The 27,709-nt window shown below is 36.2% G+C and overlaps 1 protein-coding gene across 1 annotated transcript; it reads right to left on the reverse strand.

The window, feature by feature from the left end:
• Positions 1–23,666, reverse strand: ATP6V1B2 (ATPase H+ transporting V1 subunit B2). Its single transcript, XM_036064762.2, has 14 exons — positions 23,489–23,666; positions 17,156–17,211; positions 11,639–11,737; positions 10,789–10,882; positions 10,581–10,658; positions 9,993–10,132; positions 9,525–9,626; positions 9,083–9,180; positions 8,320–8,443; positions 6,521–6,671; positions 4,719–4,801; positions 3,389–3,493; positions 2,165–2,294; positions 1–278 (listed from the first exon to the last, which is right to left on the reverse strand). Exons 1-14 carry the CDS (start codon positions 23,622–23,624, stop codon positions 139–141), a joined length of 1,536 nt encoding a protein of 511 aa, XP_035920655.1. The 5' UTR covers positions 23,625–23,666; the 3' UTR covers positions 1–138.
• Between the last annotated feature and the right edge of the window lie 4,043 nt (positions 23,667–27,709).

Here is a 27,709-nt window from a genome sequence, read left to right on the forward strand (position 1 = left end):
TTACCTAGTCTTTGTTTTTAATTACAGGGTAACAAGGTAAACTTCAACACAAAGATGGGGGAATGGGGGAGTGCGAAAGGAATAAAGAAAACAGAACCAGTATTTCACAAGTGTATCGAGCCAGCGATGAAGTAGCAGCTAATGCTTTGCAGAGTCTCGAGGGTAAAATTCACTCAGGGTGCTCTGAGGGATCCTCTTCAGCATTTCTTTGGGGAAGATTCGGAGCAGTTGCCAGCCAATGTCCAAAGTCTCATAGACAGTGCGGTTTTCATAAGGACCTTAGAAAAAATTGAAGTCAAATGAGTAAAGGCAAACTACTTCCAACTTTTCAGTGTTATTATTTATTTCACTATATGACTACTGTGAGCATCAAGTATTACCAAAAAAAAGAGAGAGAGAGAGACACAAAGCAGTTAGGTCTCCTAACACTGGATGCAACCGAATGTGTAAGTGAGGGTACAGAGAGTAAATACCATCAGGAATCAGAAAAAAGGGAGAGGCCTGCAGGCTAGAGGCACTGGGCAATCTAGCGTGTGTGGGACAACTCTGTGGACAACTGGGTAGGATCTAAATACTTGGAGCAATGGAAATTAGACCCAGTGTTTTGTCTATGGATTACTGAGAAATGCGGTTTTCCAGCAACAGAGGATGAATGTGAGAGGGAAGGTAGTACAGACACTTAGAAAACCTTAAATGTCAACTGAACACCTTGAATAGGTCAGTTGTTTTCCAAAGTTGTTACTAATTATTTTTAGTAGTAGAGTCATTCTTATCCTGCAAATAAAATTTGATTTCTTAACTAAGGAATCAGAGTGGCTGGAGTTCTGGGTTATATTCTCTACCAGAAGAACTTCATTTTTTATCTTTTTAAGGTATTATGGTTCTGCACTAAAAAGAATTATACATTATTTTTGGGGGTTTGGTGTTAGTAAGAAATGCATCAGATAAATAGAAGAGTGTAGTGTGCATGATGCATTATTCCAAAGTTAACAGATCTGTGTTGAGTACCACTGAGGTCAGAAATAGTGGCAAGGGAGAGACCAACCAAAACAGCTCGAAAATTGAACATGGGCTATGTAATGAAAACCGTTACAGCCTTTTTACTAGAGGGACAATCAATACAATTAGTAATAAATTTATTCTGGCAAATATCAGAGGGATATAGGGAGTCGGGAAGAATGGTGAAAAAGCTGGCACTAATGACCAAGATGATGGGACAAGGGTTTGGACCAGGCCTTAAGACTCAAAGTTGGTCAGAGATCAGTAGCTTTCCACATCATCCAAGAACCTGTCCAGATGAAGAATCTCTGGCCCCATCCAGTTCTACCGAATCAGAACCTACAATTTAACAAGATCTCCTGTTGATTCAAAAGCATATTAAAATTTGAGAAACACTGGACTAAGGTACTGTAATAGAAATGAAACCAGAATAGGATATTCTAAATAAGAACAACAGAAATTGGTAAATATTTGGTCACTGGAGAATAAATGAATAAAGTTATAAATAATGCCCAATTACTGAGCTTGGGCTAAGTAAGACAATGCTCATGCAAGAGGCAGACAAACTGAAAAGGGAATTGCTAAGCAGGTGGTCAGCTTAAAAAAAAAAACTTCGGGTTCTGACCATGCTGAGCCTGAGGAGATGGCAGCATAAACAAAAGTATCCTAGTTGTTAATGTGGGATTTAGAGCTTCAGAAAAAGGATAAGGGTCATACACAGCAATTTAGTCAACAGCAGAGGGAAAAAGTCAAAGCTGGGGGAGGAAGGGGGAAGCACAGAAAGAACAGGGAGCTAGGCCTTTAAGAACATAAACAATGAAGGAGCAGAAAAGGAGATGAAATTAAGTGAATCACAAAAGCCCCAAACTCCCAAAGCATGAGAAGATCATTGCAGAGAGGTGAGGAGGAAGGAGAACCGGCAATGGAGGCGGCAGAGCAGAAGGCCAGGCGTAAGGAAGAGAAAAATTCAGATGGGAGCTAAATGGATAATGGACTTGAAGGCAGAGAGGAAGGAGCCAGAGGGCTAATGGCAAAAAGACATGACAGGCAGCTGGAAGAACCTCTTCTCTAATCAGAAGGAAAATCATGTACAGATCAATGTAAATTCTCTCAGATTGGGAAAGAAGTCTTCAAAATTATGTTTGTAAGAAAACAGTCATCTTACCCTGAGCAATGAAGTTCCTCTCAAACTTCTGCAGAAATTCCAAGTAAAGAAGATCATCTGAGGTTAGGGCTTCTTCTCCAACAACGGCTTTCATGGCTTGTACATCCTTACCAATAGCATAACATGCATACTAAGGAGAAAAAAAATATTTATATGAACACAGATAAGATTTTATAAATGTTAAAAGTAATCTGGGCTATAAATTAAGAGTATTTCTGTAGCTATCTTCGTAAGAGACCACAGAAGGAATTTCACATTATTTACAAACAAAATTCACATAAAGTTCCTATGAAATTATCAGATTTTATTATAAAGTAGTCTCATCGAGAAAGGAGTCTTCAGGCATGCAGTCCACAGGCACTACTAACACTAAAAAATATACTTCCTCAATATGTTAATGAGCTTGCATTTTATAGAGCATTTGAAAGTCAGAACTCATACCACAGAGAAATCCATCTCGAAGTTCAAGAAAAATATTTGCAGCAGGAGTAGATTTACCTTTTTTACTTTAAGGTCAAAGGTACTTTTCTTTATTTGTGCTTGGTGCACAATCTCATACAACTACAGAAACCAAGGATTATGGGGCATCTGGGTGGCTCAGTTGGTTAAGAGTATGCCTTTGGCTAAGGTCGTGATCCCGAGATCCTGGGATCGAGCCCCGCATTGGGCTCCCTGCTCAGTGCGGAGCCTGCTTCTCCCTCTCCCTCTGCCCCACCCTGCTGCTCGTGCTCTCTGGCTCTCTCTGTCAAATAAGTAAATAAAATCTAAAAACAAAAAAGCTACAGAAACCAAGGATTTCATAGAATATATAAAGCTGTATCCCTGAGTGTTCTGATGATTGCTTAATTTCTTAAGTAAGAAATTCGAGTATCTTTTTAGGAATATTCTGTAATTATTATTATGGTTACTAATAAAAACCTAAAATGGCCTTATGGCTTGGTTTGTTTTTAATTTAGAAACTATCTTGTATAGCATTAGATGTGGGTTTCAAGCAAATGATTTTTAATCTTGGTTATCAGCATCTATCCTTATAAAAAAAAGAAGACTGGGTTTGGTTCTAATGAATGATTGTATCTTCCACATGTAACCTATACTAAAATTCTACTTGGATGGGGGATAAGTACAATGATATGGGAGAAAGATAAGAGGTGTAAGACAGCAAAAAGAATGGACCAAGAAAGGTGTTCATTTCTTTAAACACCATCCTTGAGAGGATATACATACCAGCTGGTTAGATACATCGGCATGATCCTTTCTGGTCATACCTTCTCCAATAGCAGACTTCATTAACCGTGATAATGAGGGCAGCACATTAATAGGCGGGTAAATCTTACATAGAACATAAGAGAAAAAATACATTTAAGTACAAAATTCAAGATTTACCAGTAGTAAAGAAGCATTTTGAAACTCATTATTATCTCTTAAATTACATAAAACTTCTATTTATTTCCTAGAGGAGTTCTAGTATCTTCTCCTAGTTAGAAAATGAAGTGAGACTTCATGGCATAGTATTTCTTTTGAGTATCAAACTCAGAAAGTGAAGTCTGCAAAAAACAGTACAAGATGATACTGAAAAACTAGATTTTCAACATTTGCCTGGAGTATCAAATCTAAACAGCCTCTGAGCTCTGGCTCATATATCACAAACCAAGTAAAAAGATTAACAGTAAGTATTTCCTCCTAAAAGTTGATTTTAGAAGCCGGCATCTGTTACAGGACCATCAATCTCTTTTTGATTATTCAGTCATTTAAAAAAAAAAGGTATCTTGTCATTTACCGACATGGGTGCGCCTTGAGGGGATTATCCTAAGTGACATTAAGTTACATAGAAAAAGATAAATACTATTATGATCTCACTTCTATGTGGAACCTAAAATACCAAAAACCCATGAGTTTATGGATAGAGTAGACAGGTGGCTGCCTGAGATGGGGGCTGGGCAAAATGGGTGAAGGGGGTCAAAACGTACAAACCTCCAGTTACAAAATGAATTAAGTCATAAAGATATAATCCAGAGCATTGTGACTATAGTATGTATAATACTGTATTGCATATTTGAAAGTGGCTAGGTGAGTGGATTTAAAAGTTCTCATCATAAGGAAAAAGTATTTTGTAATTATGTGTATTGATGGATGTTAACTGGACTTACAGTGATCATTTTGCAATATGTATCAGTATAAAATCATTACTTTGTACACCTAAAGCTAATATGTCAACTATACATCACGAAAAAAAATAGAAAAAACGTATTTTTGTATTACTAATAAGACTGGTAGATATTATTATGGCATAGAATATCCCAAAAAATTCTTTGAGACCACTGACTCCATTTTAAGGCACAATAAAGAAAAGTGGAAACTTAAATCTTAAATACTGGCACTCTTACTCACAACAGGATCTTGGTATACAGAGATGACAATTATATAACCATATGAAAAACAAGCTGATATTTTCTAACAAAATAATTCCTAAGAGCAAAGTCAAAGTCACTAATCACTAAAGAGTAACTGAAGAGTAGATGTGTAAGCTTTACAGCATTGCTTAAATGTCAAATACCTGTCTATTGTGCAGCTGTCTGTCCACGTAGATCTGCCCCTCTGTAATATATCCAGTCAAGTCAGGGATGGGGTGAGTGATATCTACCAGAGGAAGACATCTGACATTAGTTAAAGTGTCCATATCATATAAACAAATCACAGGAAGTCAGTGTGCATTACCTATAGAATTATATAAGACAGTGCTCTTTAAAGTAATTTTTTGTGATAACAGAAAAGTTCTGTATCTGTGCTGTCCAATATGGTAGCCCACCAGCCAAATGTGGCTATTGAGAATCTGAAATGTGGCTATTGTAACTGAAAACTTTATTTCAAATTTTATCTAATTTTAATGAACTTTAGAATTTAAATAGCCAAATGTAGCTGGCGATTATCATATTGGATGGTTTCATTTACTGAGCTGCAGCACAGTTAGACATGTATTGGCACATAAGGTAAATTAGCTGCATTCAGAAAAATTACCATTTCTCCTAGTTATTTCCCCCCAAAATATAAATAAAACTCCATTTTAAACACGAAGTTCCCTGGCAGAGGTTTGCCAATTTAACATACACTGAGAGAACTTCTTAGTTCATAAGCAAGTACAAGAATGTTAGGTAAGCAAAACACCACTATGCAGGCGGCACCAAGAAAGTTCTACAAAGCAAGATGTTTCTAAGTTGGTTAAATTACATAAAGTAATTTTATAGGTACTTTCTTGGAACAAAACATTTTCATGTCAGAGACAGTACACAGTTTGAATTATGAATTCAGACTGTCTGGGTTCTAAAACTATCACTTCTTAACCTCAGTAGATTACTTTACCTCCCTGTGACTCAGAGTAGAGCATTTACCTCAAAGTTGCTATGAGGATCAAATGAGGTAATACTTATAAAGCACTGAAAACAGTGCTCAATTACAGTGAGTTATTACTATTTCTGAAAATACCTTGTAAAATAGCTTTTTAAACACTGAGATCAGGACAAAAAAGCAGTAATAGAAGAGGACTACTGACTTTTTCAGCCCTGAGCATACACTCAAACAGGTACTGTACTGTGTGTGTGCTTTCACATGCAAAGTAAAACAGAGTCATTTTTAACCAGCCTCTGGTGATCACTCTGTCCTGAAAGTCCTGCGGCATTTACTATTTGTGCTCTTCATTTGGCACTTAAGCTACCTTAACTTATTGGTGCGTGTACATAAAAAATACCCAACTCAATCCAAAAGATCGAGTAACTTACATTAGAGAGTGAATTAAAAAAAAAAAAAGAATTTCCTTATATCTAGATCAGTGTTCCACAAATAGCAGACACTCAATAGTAACCTAATAAATGAAAACTGAAAATTCTAATTACAAAGAAAATTGTTTTTCTTCTACAAAAGGATGATTATTATGGGCAGTTTACAAATGAAAGATTTCATTTAGATACAAATCACCTAGTTAAGGTAAACTCTTAAAGGATAAACCCTCAAAAGAATTTCAACTCCAAAACAAATGAACATAGGGGAAAAGGCAAACCAAGAAACAGACTCTTAACTCAGAGAAGAAACTGAGGGTTGCTGGAAGGGAGGTGGGTGGGGGGATGGGTAAAACAGGTGATGGGGATTAAGGAATGCACTTGTGATGAGCACCAGGTACTGTAAGTGATGAATCACTAAATTCTACACCTGCAACTAATATTATACTGTATGTTAATTGGCTGGAATTTTAGTAGAAACTTGGGGAAAAAAATAAAAGAGTTTCAACTCAAAAAGGTAAGATGTTCTCAGAATCAAGTCCTTACAATGATTACGTCTGCTATAATCCAAACACCAAAAACTTACCATCATTAGGCATAGTGAGAATAGGGATTTGAGTAATGGAGCCATTTCTACCTTCCACTCGACCAGCACGTTCATATATTGTGGCTAAATCTGTATACATGTAACCTGGGAAACCTCGTCGACCAGGAACCTCTTCCCTGGCTGCTGAAACCTGACAGTAAATCAAGGAGAAGAATGTCACATACCAGAATATGAAAAGTAAAGCTTAGAATACGTTTGCTTGAACATACCCAATTACAAAGTTTTATAATTTTACTTTTAAATACTGTCTCTGGAAGATGATTTAAAAGTCTAGCAACACAAGTTCAGATTATTCTGCAAAAATGTTGACAATTGGGGACCAAAAGCTTTTTGCTACAATCATATCACCATAATGCAAATCTTTAATTAGCTTATTAGAAAAAAAAATCTGCTTGCAATTTTATAAATCAAAGGAAGTTATTTTAAAACTAAGACAACATTCTTAGTTCACAAGATCTATTTCATGCCATGAATCTTGCCATATTTATGTAAGCCATATTTACGTAAAAAGGTCAAAAGGGAAGGAAATACATCCCAGGAATCATTTGATGCAGTTTACATATTTAATTTAATCCTCACAACAATCCTATGAAGAAGGTAATGTTGTTAACCCCAATCACAGTTGGGATCAAGGGTCAGTTAAATAATTTCCCAAGATCACAGAGCCAGGAGTCCATTCATTGTGCAAAATAAGAATAGTTATAATTTATATTATGTTATATATATTATATTAATTATATATTATATATAACATGTAAATTATATTATATAAAACATTAATATATAACATTAATCTATAATCACCAAGAACCCTAAAGCATTAAGCCCAACTTTTAGGTGCTACTTTGGCACCTCCAAAAGAGTATGCTATAGCAGTGTTACTCAAAGTGTGGTCTGCAGACCAACTTTTATTAATGGGCAATGAGATAACACAAAGAAGGATAAGCATTTAAAAACTCTAATGGCAATCTGACAGAATAATTTTATGTCCGTTGAATCTACCGGAAAAAAAAAAATCCCAGGCTTGTAAATTGTGTATCTTCTTTAAAATATGCACTTTTCTAATAACTCATTTTAATTTACTTTAGAAAACTACTGGTCTGTGATGGATGGAAAAAAAAAGTCCTTCCCTGAAAAAACACTGCAGCAGAGTGAGATATGGTGAGGGATCTCAGGGATTTTTAAGAAGCTAGATATTCATATAGCATGTCCCTTCAGAAGTCTTTTTTCCCCTTCTTACATGTTTAAAAGAGTAACTTACTCAAGATTTCAGTAACTTGTATTAGAATGAACACCCCAAACTTCTGGGTGGTACCTGCTAGAACCTTAACACTGTTCCTAAATAAACACCAAGTTTTCTGAAGGAAAAAGTTCTAAAAAGGGTGCTGTCGGAGTATGCTCTTCATATATTTAAATACTAACATTATTAAAGATGAAATTCTGAAAAGCGTTAAAAATTGACAATCTGGACAAAGACAGAACATCCTAGGAGAGTAACTGAACAAAGAGCTTGCATCATTTGCTGCCTTTTAGAATCAAGTCTTAAATGCAGAGAGATGTGACAGTATGGTAACTAAGCTAATAATTTAAATCTCATCCTATAATCATTTCAACTAGGTTGACAGAAAAAAAGTTTTGTTTTCCTTTCCGATTAATTAAGGTATTCTACTACCAATACATGAGTGGTGAAGCTTAAAAAAACATGATTAAAGAAAAATGAACACTTGTAAACAGACATAATAACTCTGAAAAGTGACCCATTTTGAGAATAAAGTTACCTCTCGAAGTGCTTCAGCATAAGAACTCATGTCTGTTAGGATAACCAATACATGTTTCTCACACTGATAGGCCAGAAATTCGGCTGTAGTTAGAGCCAAGCGAGGAGTGATAATTCGCTCAATACTGAAATGGAACATTAAATCCTTTGTTACTCCAATAAAAAGGCCAAAGACAAAACAACATGATTCTGGAAATTATAGTCTCCCTTCAAAAGTTGTAAATAAATAGAGGAAATTTATTTAAGTTTTAAGTAAATAAATTTATTTTAATAAATAAAAAAGCAATTATTACTTTAGAATAAGTTAAGTAAGCAGTCATGTTTTTTCATATAAGAACTACTTAATGCTACAAAGTTAGATTATTTTAGCAATGGGCCCATAATTTCTCAGGACTATATTCCTCTCAAAATTGAGAGAGAAACAGGGAGGAAGGGAGGGAGAGAAGAAACAAGGGAGTGGCTAGATTTCTTACTCAGTATGGTCTGGGTAATTTATACGTATCATCTCATTTAAAATGCACAATGACAGTACAGGACAAGTATTATTTGTTGTATTTTCTCAAAGAGAAAACTGAACTTCAGAGCTTATGTGATTTGCCCAAAGCCAAGTAACCAGCAAGAAGTAGAGCTGAATTTAATTAAACACAGCTCTCCCATTCCTAGCCCCATGTTGCCTTCACTGTAACATTTCACTTCCCTTGTCTTAGGTAACATTTTTGGTCTAAAGCCTGAGTGAACAGAAAGAAATAGCTCTATTTACTTACGTTGGGTCATTAGCTAAGTTCAAAAAGAGGCAGACATTGTCCATTGAGCCATTTTCTTCAAAGTCAGATTTGAAGAACCGGGCAGTTTCCATGTTTACCTAAATAGCAATGACTTCATCAGTGCTGGGAGAAGAAAAATTCTCAGTATTTCTGATGAAGGCTAATCTATGGATCTACATTGTTCCTTCTTTTGAAGTTTCAAGCACCCCCAAAGTTTCACAAAAGCCAACAGAGTAAACAGCCTGCTTTGGGCATAAAGAAAATTATTCTTAAACTTTGCAGTCAAATGTTGAATTTTAATCCTGAGTTTACCCAAAATGCCAAGTTACAACTTCTCTGCCTAGAAATAAATCCAATGATGTTTATGTGTTGTTTTCTGCATTGTTCTAATAAAATAAACAATCTTATATGTCATACCAAAATAGAAAAAAATTATACTTACGCCCATAGCAGCAAATACAATTGCAAAATTTTCCTCACTGTAGTCCACTACATCTTTGGATTTCTTTACCAAACCAGCCTGGCGACAGATTTGAGCTGCAATCTGATAAGAAGTACAAAAGAACTGAGCTGAAATTTAAAATAACATTTCTACAACAAAATACCATTTATCCTAAACTTTTTGGAATTGCAATTATATAAATGAAACGATGTTCTAAAGGACCTTCCCCAAAAAAGCTACTTTGTACTTTTTGTAAAGATTTGTAAGAGTAAGCAAGAAGACAGACATGGCTTGGATAAAGATTCAATGTAGTTGGAGTATATAAACAATAACATTGAGTACTGTTGAAATGGGTACTGGGTACAAGTGAGTATTGTTGAAAACCTTTTATTTGGCTTCTTATTAACACTGAAGCATTTAGAAATTCTCCCTTGTTAAATTTCACACCAAACAGATCCTAGCTCTCACCTCATTGTGTGGTAAGCCAGCAGCAGAGAAGATTGGAATTTTCTGCCCCCGAGCAATACTGTTCATGCCATCTATGGCCGAAATGCCAGTTTGAATCATCTCCTCTGGATAGATTCGACACTGAGGATTGATTGGCTGGCCTAATGCATTTCCAAAAGAGAAAATTTTAAGACATTAAGACTACAACATACAAGCCATTTCTTTCTTCTCTTAAAAAATCAGTTATTTTTTAAAATCTGAAACCGTTTAAGAAACTTTCCCATTAGTCTTTTGTAGCCTCACAAAATATGATAGCAGAACAAGTTCCTAAAATGAAATAAAGGTATAGCAAATAAGAGAAAAATCCTAATTTAGAAGCCATTTACATTTCAAAGCTATTTACATTTCAGATATACCACAGTGATATTTTATAATACCTTAAAATATTTTACATAAAATTTTAAGATGATTTCTATTTATTAAATAATAAAACAATTGATATGGACTGCATTGGTTATCTTCTTACAATATGACAAAAATCACTATTTGACAAAGATATAAAACAGAGGCTATTTTCTTCAAAACACAGAAACCCATTTATCATCCTACCCATGATGTCAAGGAAGTCTTCAGCCAGTACAACAGGACCTCTGTCAATGGGTTTTCCTGATCCATTGAAGACCCGACCTGTGAAACAGTAACAAGATAGTACAGAGTGGACTACGACTCAAATAGGTAATTTTTAAGAAAGACTCCATGGAAAAATGTTTAAAAGACAACAGATCTCTGCCCTAAATGCATAACAACATCCATTTACCAAGCATATCCTCGGACACTGGTGTTCGGAGAATATCCCCAGTAAACTCACAGGACGTTTTCTTGGCATCTATACCTGATGTCCCTTCAAATACCTAGTGAGAAAGAGAAGTAATCAGAAGGGCAAAAGGAATTTAGATCATAAGTACTTAAGTACTATTTCTGTCTGTTCAGCCCATATAAAATAAAATACTATTTTCAATATAATGAACAAAGAAATGTCCATGGTGATGAACCAACCTGCCAACCTCTAGATCAAGGATCATGACTCTAGTTTAACTCCACCAAGCTAAGAATGTTTTTTACATTTTTAAAGGGTTTAAGAAAAAAAAAAAAGGAAAAGAAATGAAGAAGGAGAATATGCATCAGAGGCCTTAGGTGGCCCCACAAAGCCTAAAAAATTCACTATCTAGTCCTTTACAGAAATCCTGCTGACCCTTGCTCTAGATTACTTTTTAAGGGAACATGTTATTTGAGAAAACTTGCATTTCCCATAATTGGTAACATTAAAAACTAGGTATTATAAGAGACAATTTAAAGAAACAGACTCAGATCTTGTTTTGGTTTCATCCCATAAGTTATAAATTCTGCCCTTCATCTCTCTCCTTCCATGTGATTATCTGCTTTGTTTAAAAAAAAAAAAAAAAGCCATTTACCAGTGGCAGTGGAGCTACTGGACTACAATGTATATAGATGGCTAACATTTGGCAAGACAACAAGAAAAAATAATTTTTTTCTCCCCACAGGCAGTAATCAATCTCTAAAGAGAGACTTACTCAATGATCTCTAGAAAAGACAAGAAGCGTTCCTTATTTTTGTTCAACTGGCCAGGTTTTGAAAGTGATGCTTACCTGAACCACTGCTTTAGAACCACTAACTTCTAGAACTTGCCCACTTCTCTTCGTCCCATCTGGTAATGTCAAGTGGACAATCTCAGCATATCTGGGAAACTATACCAGAAAAAATAAAGGGTCAATAACTAATATTTAAAAGCTCCCCAAATTACCCTATACACTCTATCTCTATCATAGCATGTATGCACGTAAAATGTCCCTCACCTCCCCAAACCACACAGGTATATACTGAGAGTTCGTAACATCCTCAGGTAGTCTACGTCCTTAAAACACTTAGACTGGCGCATATAATTTGGTAAACACAGCATAAGGTAGAGAGAAAGGTCTTAAATCCATAAAACAGCAGCAATTTTTTCTCCTGTGTATAGGTTTTAAACTTTGAGACTAAATAAAGGCACAAAACTTACAATAAAACCATATTCCCACTACTCAGAACTGATGTCTGCTTCTGGGCTGTGTGTGTACTCACCTGTATGCTTGGTGGGGAGGGGGATAAAATGCCAATTAAAAATACAATAATCACTATTATAATAAGATAAATGCGCCCCCTTCAAATTCTCCTAACCAAATATATATTCCGCTTCCACTTTTACTATTTTAAAATGCAGGTTTCCAAAAATAGATTTTAGTGTTTTATTTACATAAATGGCAACATACTAAATATATCATCCTGCAACTTTTCATTTTCTTCACTTGATCTTATGTTTCAGATCTGTTATGGTACTATTTACCTCATTTTATCAACATAATCTATTGAAAAGCACATCACTACTTTGAGTGATGTGAAGGAAAATATCTCACAATTAAAATATGGTGCACCACTGATTGTAAAACTCTTGATTATGGAGATGGTAACATGTGAACCAATGGGCATCTTAGAATTAATGTTAAAATAAAACAAATGTAGTTAAAATCAAATGACACATTTTATTTAAGTAGTTCTCTAACAGTGGAGTTCAAGGTTGTTCCAAATCTACACTATTACAAACATGCTACAAAAGCATTCTTGCGGGGCGCCTGGGTGGCTCAGTCATTAAGCGTCTGCCTTCGGCTCAGGTCGTGATCCCAGGGTCCTGGGATCGAGCCCTGCATCGGGCTCCCTGCTCAGCGGGAGGCCTGCTTCTCCCTCTCTCACTCCCCTTACTTGTGTTCCTTCTCTCGCTGTGTCTTTCTCCGTCAAATAAATAAATAAAATCTTAAAAAAAAAAAAAGCATTCTTGCATGCGGCTCCTTGGGCCAAGTGTTTTCCCTAAGGTATAGGTTACCAAGTTACCAAGTCGTGGGCTACATACAGGCTGTGCCCATTCTATAAATTTTCAAATTACTCTGCAAAGGAATTGTATTAATTTACAATCTCCCTAGCAGTATACAAAATCATCTTTTCCCTACAGCTATGCCAATCTTACATTATTGAACTTTAATTTTTGCCATTTTGTTAAAGTAAAAATAACATCTTTTCAACTTGTATTTTCCTAATATTTCTAATACTAAACAGCTTTTCATGTTCACTGACAATTCAGACTTAATTACCTATGACTGGCTTATATCTCTTCTTCACTTTTCAAATGGATCTGCTTTTTCTTTAATGTGTAGGAGCTTTATAGATTCTGGATATTAACCCTTTTGTAAATATGCGCCTCCACTCTGTATCTTGCCTTTTAATTTTGTTTATGGTATCTTATCACACAGAAGTTTCAAAACTTTTTAAGTAATAAAATGACTTATCTTCCTTTATGATTTGTGCCTTTTGTATCTTGTTTAGGAAAACCTTCTAATTTAAATGCATACAAACAGTTTTCTATTTTGTCTTCTAATAGGTTCTTCAGGTTTAGGCCTTTAATCCAACTGGCTTTGTTTGTGGTATGCAGTTTTATTTTTCTCATTTTCATTCTTTTTCATATAGAAAGCCAATTACCCCCCAATAATACTTGCCAAGCAGCACAACATGTCCCCTATTGACTTGTAATGCTGCTTTTACCATTCACCAAGTCACATACCCAGTGTGACAAGAAATGGTTTCAGGGTGCTTAATTTTGCTCCACTGATAACAATTGCTCTGCCTGCACCAAATCTTTCACCTTAATTCTCTCTCTCTCACTGATTCTGTTGCCTGGTGGAACCAATGTATTTACCACTCTGAGTCTTTTCATTCACGAACATGGAATCTCCATTTATTTTAAGTCTTTCTTTATGTCTTTCAACAAAGTTTTATGGTTTTCTGTAAATAATGAATTCTGGCATATACAGTATTCCTGATTTCTGTAGACTGATTCTTGTATCCAGCAACTCTGTGTTCCATCATTGTTTCTAATAGTTTGCCCACTGAATGACTTGAGTCTTAGTTAATTGTATCACCAAGAAATGATGACAGCTGTGCCTTTTCCCTTCTAATACCTTTATACCCTTATTTCTTTTTTCCCACAGCACTGGTTAGGTTCTAAGTACAAAGATGGAGAGTGGTGGTAACAACCATGCATCCTCCTCTTGTTTCTGATTTAAATGAGAATGTTACCAGAGTCTCTTCTTAAGTATGCTGTTTGCTATAGGTTTTGGTGGATATCTTTTAAGAGGTTAAAAGTTTGTTCTACTACTCTTTATTTACAAGAGACCTTTTCTTTCTTTTTTTTTTAAGAAATGAGTAACTTTATCAGATAATATTTATTTATCGAGAAGACCATAAGCTCTTTCTAGTTTAATCTATGAATGAGCTGAATTAAGCTAAGTTACTGATATATTTCCTAACATCAAATCATCTTTGTATTACTGGGATAAATTCTACTTTGCCATAATTCTACTGATTTTTTACATAATTATTTTTTGCTAATTTCCAATACATGAGCATACTTTTATTAAGAGCTTTTGAATCTATGCTTATAAGTGAGGATAACTGTCTTTCTTTTTTTCTAGTACCACCCTTTGTCTGGTTTGGAAATTAAAAATATGCCAATTTCAGGGACGCCAGGGTGGCTCAGTCGCTTAAGCGTCTGCCTTCGGCTCAGGTCATGATCCCAGGGTCCTGGGATCGAATCCTGCATCAGGCTCCTTGCTCAGCAGGGAGCCTGCTTCTCCTTCTGCCTGCCACTTGCCCTGCTTGTGCTCACTCTCTCTCTCTGACAAATAAATAAAATCTTAAAAAAAAAAAAAAGATAAGCCAATTTCATAACAAGAATTGAGTAGCAGTCTCCATCTTCTATTCTGACACAATTTGTGTAAGAGTATCTATTCCTTCATCCTTTAAGTTAAAAAGACACTCTAAATCTGGTGTTATAAAACCATTCCTACAACTACATATAATTTATTTACCAGTTTTTCCTCAGCTGGAGCTCTACCCCAAGCAAACATTCAATGAAACTTTTTTAACACTCTTAAAGTTACTTCCTCAAAGATGTTTTCTAAAGTCCTTCTCCTTACTGACTCTCATAGCACCCCACACTTAGCCTTCATAGCACTTACTAAATAGGTATGTGTTTATCTGCATTATATTTGCTTCTTCCCTTCGTGATGCTCCACTGGGGGAGGACCCACTGTTCCCCATCATATCTTCTGTTCTGAGCTCAGTGCTTAACATAATTGAAACGTGAATATTTTGGGGGCACCTGGGTGACTCAGTCAGTTAAATGTTGACTTCAGCTCAGGTCATGATCTCAGGGTCCTGGAATTGAGCCCTGTGTTGGGCTGTGCTTGTCCCTCTCCCTCTGCCCCTCCCGCTGCTCATGGTCTCTCTCCGTCTTCTCTCTCAAATAAATAAAATCTTAAAAAAAAAAAAAAAAACGCAAATATTGTTTTCAGTAACACAGTTACTAACAAAAAAGTTTCATGTTTTTAAAATGTGAGCCCAAAATGTTATCTAATAAAGACTATAGGAAAAAAATAAAAGGATAAAAAAACAAAAACAAAAACAAAGAAAGCTTCCTATCTTTTCCTCAAAAATAAAAGTGTAGGCTCCCCTCTTTCACAAGACATTTAATGGGCACCTGCCTAAACCTTGTACAAACTGAGTGCACTATATTGAGACTTTGAATCAAACTGTAGACTAGTATGAGACTGTGGCTGGAGGTAAATTTGTTACATTTAATCCTGAGGTTAATTTGTATAGGTACTTTGTCATGCATAAAATTATAATCTTAGTATAAAACTGAAGAGACAATGCATTTTGCCCTTTGTTTTATGAAATGTTTTTCAATTTATTTTCTGCTTCCAGAGGGGTCACATGCCAAACATATTTCCATCATTACTTTTCTCAACAAACTAGTAATTGTGTGCCTTTCCCCTAAACCACCCCAATACCAACCAGTATATAATTACTGTTCTAGAAAGCATACTATATAAATTATTTTCTCTGAAGATATTTTGATCATAGAGCTCAGGTAGGAGGCTTTCCCTAGGGTATTCAGTTATGGTCTATATTCTATGTCACTTTTTCTATGATAACAGTAATAGTGTTTATAATTCTTATGTATAGGTGTGGCTACAAAACCAATATATAACTAAAGATCCTTACAACAAACTAAAAACTGTTCTTTGCTTTAGGTTTAGGGTTTAGAGATAGGTTTAGGGTTTTAATCACTGTCGAGATAATCTGTTCTTGTTTATTTGTTACTTGAATACCAGTGTCAGGCCCTCAAAGATAAAAGTAACTTTGTTTATTCACTCAAAGACCTTAAAATTTAGTAGAAAAAGACAAATACTATTAACAAATAATTATAACACATGGAAGTCTATGACAAGAACCATAGGATACCATATAGCTATACAATAACCTATAGGTTATAAAACACACTCATATATTACTGTTTTTCCTCAGTAAACCTATGAGGTAGGATTGACCAAAAAAAAAAAAAAAAATTTTTTTTTTTTTTTAAATTTTGCAGATGAGCTATTCCAACAGAATCCATAGTTGATCCACTACTGGAATCCAGTCTTCTGACTTTTGATTTAAAACTCGTCCCCGGGGCACCTGGGTGGCTCAGTCGTTAAGCATCTGCTTTCAGCTCAGGTCATGATCCCAGGGTCCTGGGATCGAGCCCCGCATCGGGCTCCCTGCTCAGCAGGAGGCCTGCTTCTCCCTCTCCCAGTCCCCTTGCTTGTGTTCCCTCTCTCACTGTGTCTCTCTCTGTCAAATAAATAAATAAAATCTTTAAAAAAATAATAAATAAATAAATAAATAAAACTCGTCCCCTGGGCGCCTGAGTGGCTCAGTCATTAAGCGTCTGCCTTCAGCTCAGGTCGTGATCCCAGGCTCCTGGGATTGAGGCCCACATCGGGCTCCCTGCTCCATGGGAAGCCTGCTTCTCCCTCTCTCACTCCCCCTGCTTGTGTTCCCTCTCTCGCTGTGTCTCTCTCTGTCAAATAAATAAAATCTTTAAAAAAAAAAAAAAAAACTCATCCCCTATATAGCACTGACACTCAGACCAAAGAGTGGGTTAAAAATCATAACATAAGATTTAAAGTGTATTGAACAGGACTTAATGCCATGTTTTTACATAAATGGTTAAATGATCACAGTGGTATTACCTTAACATGATCTAAGATCACTAGTGGACCATTGACTCCTGATACTGTCTTGTATGCTAGAAAGAAACAGAAGAATCACCTTTAGTCAAACAGGACAACAACCTACAATTACCTCTGTAGTATTACCAAAAAGCTCCTCTCTCTACGGCACCTATTATAATATGGAGCACTCAAACAGTTACAAAATTTAATTGAATTTATAAAATATACCTGTGCCTGTACAACTTTTCATTATCCACCTTCATCCAACCAAAAACATTTTGCATTATTATTATTATTTTTTAACATTTTGCATTCTTACTATAAGTCACTTTGTTTTAAGGACCCAGAATACAAAAACAAAGAAGGCATACAGGGGCAGAGTCCTTTCAAGAGTTCCCAGTTTTATATGGAGAAGGGGGAAGAGTTAAGGGCTGTAACAGAGGTGTACAGAGGGTTTGTGGGAGCAGAGGAAAAACCTAGCAGTAGTTCTTACCTAGAAGAGAAAAGGAAATGCTTTAAAGAAGAGGTGGCACTTAGCAAAGTAGATAAGGGAAAGGAAAGCCTCAACAACTTTAAGCACAAGCGACAAGACTCACAAAGGAAATCTGAGAAACTGTCATCTGTGAGGTAAAAAGCCATAATTAAATGTCATAAAAACTACAGGGAAAAGAGCTTTAAGAAGAGGGGAGTGGGCAATGGAATGAAAGGCCAGAGGTCAAATAAGATCCTTAAAAAAAAAAAAGTCAAATGTTACTGTCAGTTTAGAGGCTTCTATTTTCTACTGCAAATTATTCTCTAGGAATAAACTACCAATCTATAAGGCTCTACTCAAATCCTTCATTTTAGAAAGGAGATATCCTGCAACCCTACCACACCTACAAACATGTCAAATGTAATGGTAATTAGGTATAAAACAGAACGCTCAGGAGACTGTAATTCTAATGTCAGAATTAACTAAATTCCATAATCGGAACAGCTGAAAAAAAATAAATGAAGAAAACTTACTACAAGGCACTGAATACATTGTAAGAAACTGTCAACTAATTGAGATTTTTTTCACTTGCTTGATTTCTTGTGAGGTCTTGGGACAGACATTTCTGGCACAAATGTAGACTCCCAAGAATGAGGAAACCATTTAATATATCTAGTCTGTCCATTCAAGGGGCTTAAGAACTTAAAAACAGGAAGCAAGCGCCCTGGTACAAATGCTGCGAGCAGGAAAGCACCATCTGGGGCACTTACTTGTCATTCATACTCATAGGACATTTAAACCTGATACCAAATATCTGCCTGAATATCTGTAATTGTAATTATCTCAAAAGAGACTCCCAAATGACTTTTTTAACCTTAGATAATAAAAGGCAAGTCACAAATTTAAAGACTTAAGTTACTTGAATGGATGGTAATGTAAAAGAATTAATCATTTGTTCCCTTTATAGAAAAACCTCAGCTGTCACACTTATTTTTATGAAAATCTTCCCCATTGTATGAAAATAAACTAACACTCTTAAAAATAATTCCTACCCCTAAAAAATTTGTTGTTCTCATTTTTACTGTGTTCAAACATTCAATTTTTCAATCACTTTCTAAAATTGCTCCGTAGAAATGCAGAAGGAGCTACATTTGAAACATGTTTTCTTAGAACCCAGTTTTTAAAAATATAGAAACAACATCTCAAAACCTTCACTTAAAACAGTCAGGGATAGGAGGAGGGTATGGGCCGGTGAGGTTGGGGAGAGGATCTAGTTTTGAGATTTAGAAGCAACTGTTCTGAATAAAATGTAACCAACAAAATCCTTCAGGTTCTGAAAATTCTCTCTACTTTTTCCACCATGATTTTCACCTCCTTTAACTTTAACCTCTACAACAAAGATGCCTCAGAATCTCATGTTTAAATTCAAGCTCATTTAAAATTATTAAGTTTTGCCAGTCACAAGCAAAAGCATGACCAAGAAAAAGAAACACTAGTCATTGTTTTTGCAGGAAACAGTGAATCAAGCTGACTTTTATTAAGATTCTACTTCATCAAAAAGTCTCTAAATTTGCAATGTATATAGCCTTTAAAAAGCCTGTAAATAACCATTCAAACTAACTGATTAATACCTACACCACCAATATACATTTAATAAGTACTTGTCAGGAATTCTCACTTAATCTCCATAAAAGATCTATGAGTTAACTAATATTCCAAGTTTTAGAAGAGAAAAATGACACTCAGAAATCAAGTAACTTGCCCAAGGATCTGAACTTGTATAGTCTGGCTCCAAAGTCACTTGTTCTTTTAACTCTGTACTGCAGCTCAAATTCCAAAACTGAACTGGTTATTTTTTGTGGCCTGGTACATTCTTGTAATTATTTGCAAGACTTACGTAGCTATACTACTCAAAATAATTTCACGAGTCTGCAACTTTAGCTATGAAAAAGTAAGCTATTTTTACTATTCAATGCACTGGACAGTATTTCCCTTGTGTCTACATTTTGTCACTACTGCTAAACAATCTTTCTCTAATGGGAGTATAGCCATTGGAAGAGTTTTTAAGCAGAAAAGGGAGAATCTAATTACTACTGCTTACTTCAGCAGTTTCCCCTCACTGCAACACACACACACACAAAAATGCAAGGAGACTACTTCGGATACAAATCAGAGCTTAAGCAACATGCTTGTTTAAATTAAACTGACATATACAAACTGAATTAATAAATGTTATAACCCAAACCCAAACCCAAATAAAAATATCACCAGACTTTACATTTGGTGAGTGCTTCACACTTACACAGAATGTCTTCAGATAGGTTACCTCATTTCAGGCTCACAAAATGCTGGGAGGTAGGCAAGGCTGATATACCCACTCCACACTTAAAGAAACTAAGGCTCTGAGAAATTTATTACTCAAGGGGAGAACCAGACTTAGAACTGGTTTTTTGTTTGTTTGGCTTCCCCCCTACCCCTAATTCTAAGGTTGGTATTCTATGACCTTATAATATTTCTGAACTTAGTCTCCAATATAATTAAAAAATATAGATGACAGAGTTCCTAATATTTGGATTACAAACAGGTACTAGACGACAGTTTGTATAGGAACTATAGCTCTCTTCCATGATAATAAAATTATTTAAAAAAATACGAGCAAAGAAAATATCAAACACCATTTAACTCTAAACAGTTATTTATCCAGCCTTCCTCACCATTATCATTAACAGCCCAAAGCAGAGAGGACAGTTTCAAGAAAGGCTGCCAAAGACATTAAGCTGCTCTTCTAAAAAGTCAAAACCCATTCACAAGTTATATAAACATTTCTATTTACCAAAATAATGAACACTCTTCTTATGAAAATTTCCAAATGAATGAGAAGTTAGATCCGCAGGGGATATTCAGAACTTCTGACAACACTGACACATGTTTACATTACATGGTGAACATATCTTACAACCAAAAAGTTACATCTCTGATTCTGAACTATCAAGCAGGCAATAAATATTTATGGAGTAATATTTCAAAACCAAAATCTACAAAGGTTTTAAGCAGCACATGTTTTGTCAGATGACATCCTCTTCCTCCTGCAGGATATGAGATTGTTCAACACTAGTAACACCACTTAATGATTGTGAAATTTTCAGAGAGAAAAGTAGACAGTCATTGCACAAGAGATCCAGTACTCTAGCCTCCACCTTATTAGCAAAACAAAAACCTCCCCCGGCAATCATCTTCTATTGTGCAAGAACAGTAGAGACCCACACCCTGACAGGTGGGCAATGAGGGAGAGGTTCTAGAAAAAGTAGGCCTATGATTCCTTTAGTTTACTTTTCATTGAGGCTACCTCTGCTTTATTAAATAAGAAACTTAAGGTCAGTTCTAATCTAAGGTCTCAAGAACAATGGAAAATATCTAATTCAAAATGTTCAGTGTCAAAAAGTTCAATATGTATTACTGAACTTTGCTCAAAGTTTAAACAACAATTAAGTTTTCTTTCCTTGTGAATTTAGAAATTCAACTAAAGTGCTCAAGATAACTTTAAGGCTACGTATCTCATTTTCTATTTCTTGTTAAAAGACCCAGTATCGTGAAGTTGTTTTAAAACAGGATCCAATTTGTACAGCGGTACTGCCAATATTAACAGTCCCATTCCTTCATTCAAAAGCACACATTAAATAACTACAATAACATACCACCTAAGATGGTATAATCAATCTTTAGAAAAATTAAGAGGTTAATCAGTATTTATTCAGAGGCAATTAAAACTGTGGGGCTAGAATCAAGAATGTGGCAATATAAGAAAAGGATGATATTCAAATGTAGTTAGCTGTTAGTCTAAGTATGGCATCATTTATGCTTTTTAGAATAACCCGGGTACAGAAAAGTAATTCAACCAAGTGTCCCAACTCCCTACTCTGATTCCAGCCACATTAAGAATCTACTAAACTATTAGAACAAGGGGTTTAAACGCAAGTTATAAAACAATTACAAGACACCTTCTATGTGTCAAGCACTGTGCTAGGCACTGAGGATACAAAAAGATTCCTGAGGTTCAGTTTTAAGCATTATATTCCAACAACTTTGTCAGGAGGAATCTCATCTGGAATTCTTTAGCCACTGGCTAAGCACACAAATAATACTGAAAAAGCATACTCATCTCCCTTAAGGGTTAACAATCATGGAGTACTTTTGAAACAATTATTTCAGTTAATACTCTTCGAATTGACAGAATGAATAATTGTATGGAAACTGACTACTGCACCCTTATAATCTTATAATCTTTTCCTAGAAGCACCAATAATGTCTGTCTACCCAAAGAAAAGCAAAGCATGCAAATGCAATTCATAAAAGAGAATGTGAATTGTTAGGTATAAAATTGTCAAAATCTATAGACTCTGTTAATTTCCTGAAACATTTACTTCAGCTTATATAAACCTCCAATAGGCAGTCTCAGATAATTCAGATAATTCCCACTGTAAAAAGCACATCTCAGCAAACCACGGAATCAACTGTGTTTTCCTTCTTCCTCACACTGCAGTGCTGTCATATGACCTAGTGACAGATCAGGATGGGATTAGTCAGACTGGAGGGCGGCTAGACTGAAACCCTTCATCTGAAATTCTTTTTAACCAATGAGCCACCCACAAACAGGCATTCTGGCAACTAACCAGTGCAAACATAGTCTCACCACCTGGGGAAACATCAGCTTTCCCAAGTTTTAAAAAGAGTCTATTTCCAGGGCTCATCCCCAATTCCGAAGGAAGCTGTGAAGAGATCTGGTGCTACACAACTGTATTGTTTAGTAATAAAAAAAGGCATTTCTTTTGGAACTACTGGGTAGTCCACTTAAAACCTCATTTATTAAGGCAGGTTTTTTTTTTTTTATAATCACAGCACTTAAACATGCATATGATATTATTCTGCACATAATACTATATAATATGGCCAAAGCTACTCAGCTCCCCAAGATAGCCTTGCACTTAATTGTGTTAGGTTTAACTCCTCAGTAAATGAAGAGACAATGGTAAAAAAAAAAAGGACCAGCGAGAATTAAACGGAATTTTAGAGGCGCCTGCTGGCTCAGTCGGTTGAGCAGGCGACTCTTGATCTCAGTGAGTTCAAGCCCCGTGTTGAGCTCCACGCTGGGCGTAGAGCCTACTTTTAAAAAAAAGGTGGGGGGATTTTAGTTTCTGCTCTGCCAATAACTGTTTAAAGTCTGGCAAGTCCTGTCCCTCCCAGCACCTTAAGCTTCCCACTGTAAAATGAGAGGGTTAGAGTAGATGACCTGCAGGGTACTTTTCAGCTGTAGCTTCTCTGATATCAAGGTGTCCTCCTGTGGAGCAGCCCCTCCACAGAACATCTCCCTCTGGCTGCGGGCCTGACCATCAACGAAAGGCCAGATCACGTCAGCGTTGGCACTACACAGTCTCCCTCGGCAGGAACTCCTGACCAGCCCTGAAGATCTACACTGCTGGGAGGAGATGGGAAGGGGCGTTCCCTCGACCCCTACAAATCCAATTGAGGTTAGGGGATGATTAAGATTGAAGTGACAAGAAGCGGCCTTCCTTTAGAGACAAGAAGCAAGAGCCCAAGTGTGCCCCAGTCTAGGGAAGTTGGAGAGCGCGGGCTATAGCCAGGAGCCCACCAACCCCAGGAAAAAGTTCTCGTCGATGCTCTTGCCCTCCGCCCACCTATTTTACGAAAACATCAGATACATCAGATACACTCAAATCTCCTTCTAGAGACAGACTAATGAGTCAGAGTAGGTGGGATGAGAGAGGGAAAAATAAATGCCCCCTCCCCCGCTAAGCAGGTGAATGGAAGCAAGAGACTGAGCTAAGGAGCAAGACAGGATTTGTCTTTTGTCTGATACTCACTGAGGCGAGGCTGGGAAAGGTAGTTCCGGCTAACTGCCAGCGCTTGCTCCCGAGATCCCACCACAGGCCCACTGGTGGGCACGGGTAGCTCGGGTGCGGCCCCGTTCACGATCCCCCGCATTGCCCGCAGCGCCATCTTGTCTCCTCCGTGCCGACTGGCCCTGTAGCCGCGCCGCGCAGGCGCGGATATAGCAGGGGTGGTCCGTGCTCCCGGCTCCGCCCACGCGCGCTGCGGAGCCCCGGCCCGCCCCGCCCCCTTAGCAGCTCGCCTCCCGCAGCCTCGTGACTCGGATTCCGCGTGGGCGGGGTTGAGTCCGCGCACTGGCGAAAGGAGCTGACCAGCGTGCTGCGAGGGAGGGTGCTGGGCCAGGCACAGAAGAGAAGCGTTAAGAGGGTCCCAGATAGAAAGGCAAGACTCAAGAAAGAGAAGAAAGGAAAAAAGGATGCGCATGAAGGGAGGGAGGGGGAAGAAAGGCGAGCACGTACAAGAAAAGGTCAACTGGTGTTCATTTTCATGACAATGAATGAAGTTAACTCTGAAAGTTCTGAAAAAGCACTTTGAAAAACAAACATTAAACCTATTCTAGTTATTAACATAGGGCACTATGTGCCATCATTTCTTGCACTTTACTATCTTCCTATCCAATTTATTCACTTATGTATCCATTCAAAAAACATATAGTGGACTATTTAGGGCGGTGTGAAACACAAAGTGTAACATATTTCGATATTATTTTAGAGATAGAACTTATACAAGAATGACTAGGTGGTTAGGGGAGGTGACAGTCCCGGCTTAGGGCCTGAGTGATTGAATTGATTGTGGTGCTGTTTATAGGTAAAGAATAGAGAAGGAAGTGAAAAACCTCGCGGGTGGTGGTGGAGGAAAAGAGAAAAGCTCATCGGGGATGTGTTAAATTCCCAGTGGAATATTCTGAAAGAGATTTCTATTGGATTATATAGGTCAATGCCTCACAAGAAGATATCTATGCTAAACTGAGATCAGAATTTCTAACTTATCACCATGTAGGTAACATGGGAATAAAAGAGGTACGTCAGAGAATGTGTGTACTGTGGGGAGGCGCTAAAGACAACCTCTAAGGGATCACTAAGATCACTAAGATCAAATGAAGAGTACCCTGCAATCAAATTTGGAATGATATTAGAGTTGGGAAAACCTAGAACACATGTCCTAGAAGCAAAAGGAAGAGAAAAATCTTAAGGACAGATTATTGTGTAAAGCCAAAAACTGAAGAGAAGGCAAATGATCGAAGTATTACAAATATTCATTGTATTTGGCCATTAGAAAACCATTGTGATATGATGGGGAGGTGGATGCTTAATAGAGAACAATAAACTTTTGCACATATGTGAAAATTTTAGGGTTTGAACTGTATGTCTGGATGGTATATTACAGATTAAGTGAGCGTTACTTGGTTATTTAAAGTCTATTCTAGGTCAGTCTCATTTCTATGCCCTTTGGTATAAATGCCCACAGCTCTTTTGAACCATATCATTGAAGCAAGCATTCCTTAATTTTGAGTGATACTGAGCATCATTTAGTATGTCTTAATAATTATAGAAAAGAAAGGGAAAACAATATGAGACAGCATTTTGATTTGTGAGAATGACAACAATTAAGTTGGCAAGAGCATAAGGAAACAAGAATTTTCATATTTCATTGCTAAAGGTATAACTGGTATGTTATCTAGAAAAGCAATTCAGATTCATCTATCTATCATCTATTTATCTATCTATATCAGTATATATGATAAATATTTGCAATTACATATTAATTACATACATATACATATACATCACATATATTATTATATGATATGTGATCTATATTGATCTATATACATATACATGGATATATACAGTCATATTCATTGAAACATTTTGAAATACCAAAAATCTAGAAATAAACTAGATGACCATTCATAAGTTACGGCCTATCCAGTCAAAGGTACTCCTTAACCTTTGAAGAATTCAGCATAGCCTTAAGTGTTGAAATTAAAAATAAAAAATCCTTCAAAATAAATTATTAAGTTTTTTAAAAAGCAATTGCAAAGTAGATTAATTTGTATACATTTTAAGTAATATATAAATATGTAGTATTATAAATATATATGTAAAAATGTATATAAGTATAAATGTAGTTACATGTATAAAGAAGTATATATGTAGATATATGCATATATGTACATATGTGAGAGAATTCTACTTCTTTAAAAAAGATTTTATTTATTTGAGAGAGAGAGCACAAGTGGGGGGGAAGAGCAGAGGGAGAGGGAGAAGTAGACTTCCTGTTGAATAGGGAGCCTGACATGGGGCTTGATCCCAGACCCCGAGATCATGACCTGAGCCAAATGTAGGTGTTTAGCCAACTGAGCCACCAAGGCACCCCAAGAGAATTCTACTTTTAATTTAATAATCTGTCTGTATAGTTTCAATCCTTTAATAGGTTTTTGCACTGAGTTTTTTTTCCAATATACAACAGCTTCTTTTTTTTTTTAATAAAAATTACAATCTGGTATTCTCATGTTAACTTTTCATAAGTATGTTTCAAATATGAATATCAAACTATTAGCTATTTTTACACCTGTTTTTCTTGTCTAGAATTTATTTTCAATCAAACAAGTAATACAGTAATTTATTCTTGTTTTTTAAAAAAATGTGCACAATACAAATAAATCAAAAGTTTCTCTTGATTTCCATCCAGTTCCATCCAAAGGGAACCACTCTTGTCAATTTGATAGGTATCTGTATAGATTTGAAGTGTGTGTAGGTATTTAATATAAATAGGATGATGTTGTACATACCATTCTGTGTTCTATAACTTGCTCTTTTTATTTAATAATAAATGAAAATAAATCCTGGGCATCATTCCATATCAATACATAAAAATTTACTTCATTGTTTTGAAACTTTATACAATATTCCAACTGTAGTTGATGTATCATCTCCTTTTTATGGACATTTAGATTGGCTCTACATTTTGAATAACAAAAAAAGTGAATTAATATAATTACAACTTTTATCTTTTTGTCTTAGGAGTAGTTCAAAATTCTTATTTTTAAGAAGTTTTGTGTAATTTCTATTCTGCGAGCAGGAATCAGTTGTGGTCTACAGTGCATAAGCAAAGTATTAACCTCAAAATTTATTTTTTAAATTTTTAATTTAAATTCAAATTCATTAACATATATTGTATTATTAGTTTCAGTGATTCATCAGTTGCTTACAACACCCAGTGCTCATTACGTCAAGTGCTCTCCTTAATGCCTATCACCCAGTTACCCCATCACCTCCACTCCAGCAACCCTCAGTTTGCTCCCTATAGCTAAGAGTCTCTTATGCTTTGCCTTCCTCTCTGTTTTCCTCTTATTTTATTTTTCCTTCCCTTCCCCTATGTTCATCTGTTTTGTTTTTTAAATTTCACAATGAAATCATATGGTGTTTGTCTTTCTCTAGCTGACTTATTTCACTTAGCATAATACCCTCTAGTTCCATCCATGTCATTGGAAATGGCAAGATTTCATTCTTTTTGATGACTGAGTAATATTCCATTGTGTATATATATACCACTTCCTCTTTATCCATTCATCTGTTGATGGACATCTGGGCTCTTTCCATATTTTGGCTATTGTGGACATTGCTGCTAGAAACATTGGAGTGCAGGTGCCCCTTCTTTTCACTACATCTGTATCTTTGGGATAAATACCTAGTAGTGCAATTGCTGGGTCATAGGGTAGCTCTGTTTTTAACATATTGAGGAACTTCCATACTGTTTTCCAGAGGGGCTGCACCAGTTTGCATTCCCACCAACGGTGTAAGAGAGTTCCCCTTTCCCTACATCCTTGCCAACATCTGTTGTTTCCTGAGTTGTTAATTTTAGCCATTCTGACTGGTGTGAGGTGGTATCTCATTATGGTTTTAATTTGGATCTAACTGATGCTGAGTGATATTGAGCATTTTTTCATGTGTCTGTTGACCCTTTGTATGTCTTCTTTGGAGAAAAGTATGTTCTTGTCTTCTGCCCATTTCTTGACTGGATTTTGCTGTTGTTTGGTTGTTGAGTTTGATAAGTTCTTTATGGATTTTGGATACTAGCCCTTTATCTGGTAAGTCGTTTGCAAATATCTTCTCCCATCCCATAGGTTGTCTTTTAATTTTGTTGACTGTTTCCTTTGCTGTGCAAAAGCTTTTTATACTGATGGAGTC

The sequence above is a fragment of the Halichoerus grypus genome, chromosome 3, assembly GCF_964656455.1.
Source record: "Halichoerus grypus chromosome 3, mHalGry1.hap1.1, whole genome shotgun sequence".
Lineage (NCBI taxonomy): Eukaryota > Metazoa > Chordata > Mammalia > Carnivora > Phocidae > Halichoerus > Halichoerus grypus.

Excerpts from the sequence above, each read along its gene's own strand:
- ATP6V1B2 (XM_036064762.2), bottom strand. The coding sequence starts at position 23,624 with ATGGCGCTGCGGGCAATGCGGGGGATCGTGAACGGGGCCGCACCCGAG. Across the intron at positions 9,181-9,524 it reads TTGTATTTGCTGCTATGGGC|GTAAACATGGAAACTGCCCG; the intron begins GTAAGTATAATT and ends ATTGCTATTTAG. Across the intron at positions 279-2,164 it reads GAGGAACTTCATTGCTCAGG|GTCCTTATGAAAACCGCACT; the intron begins GTAAGATGACTG and ends ATTTTTTCTAAG.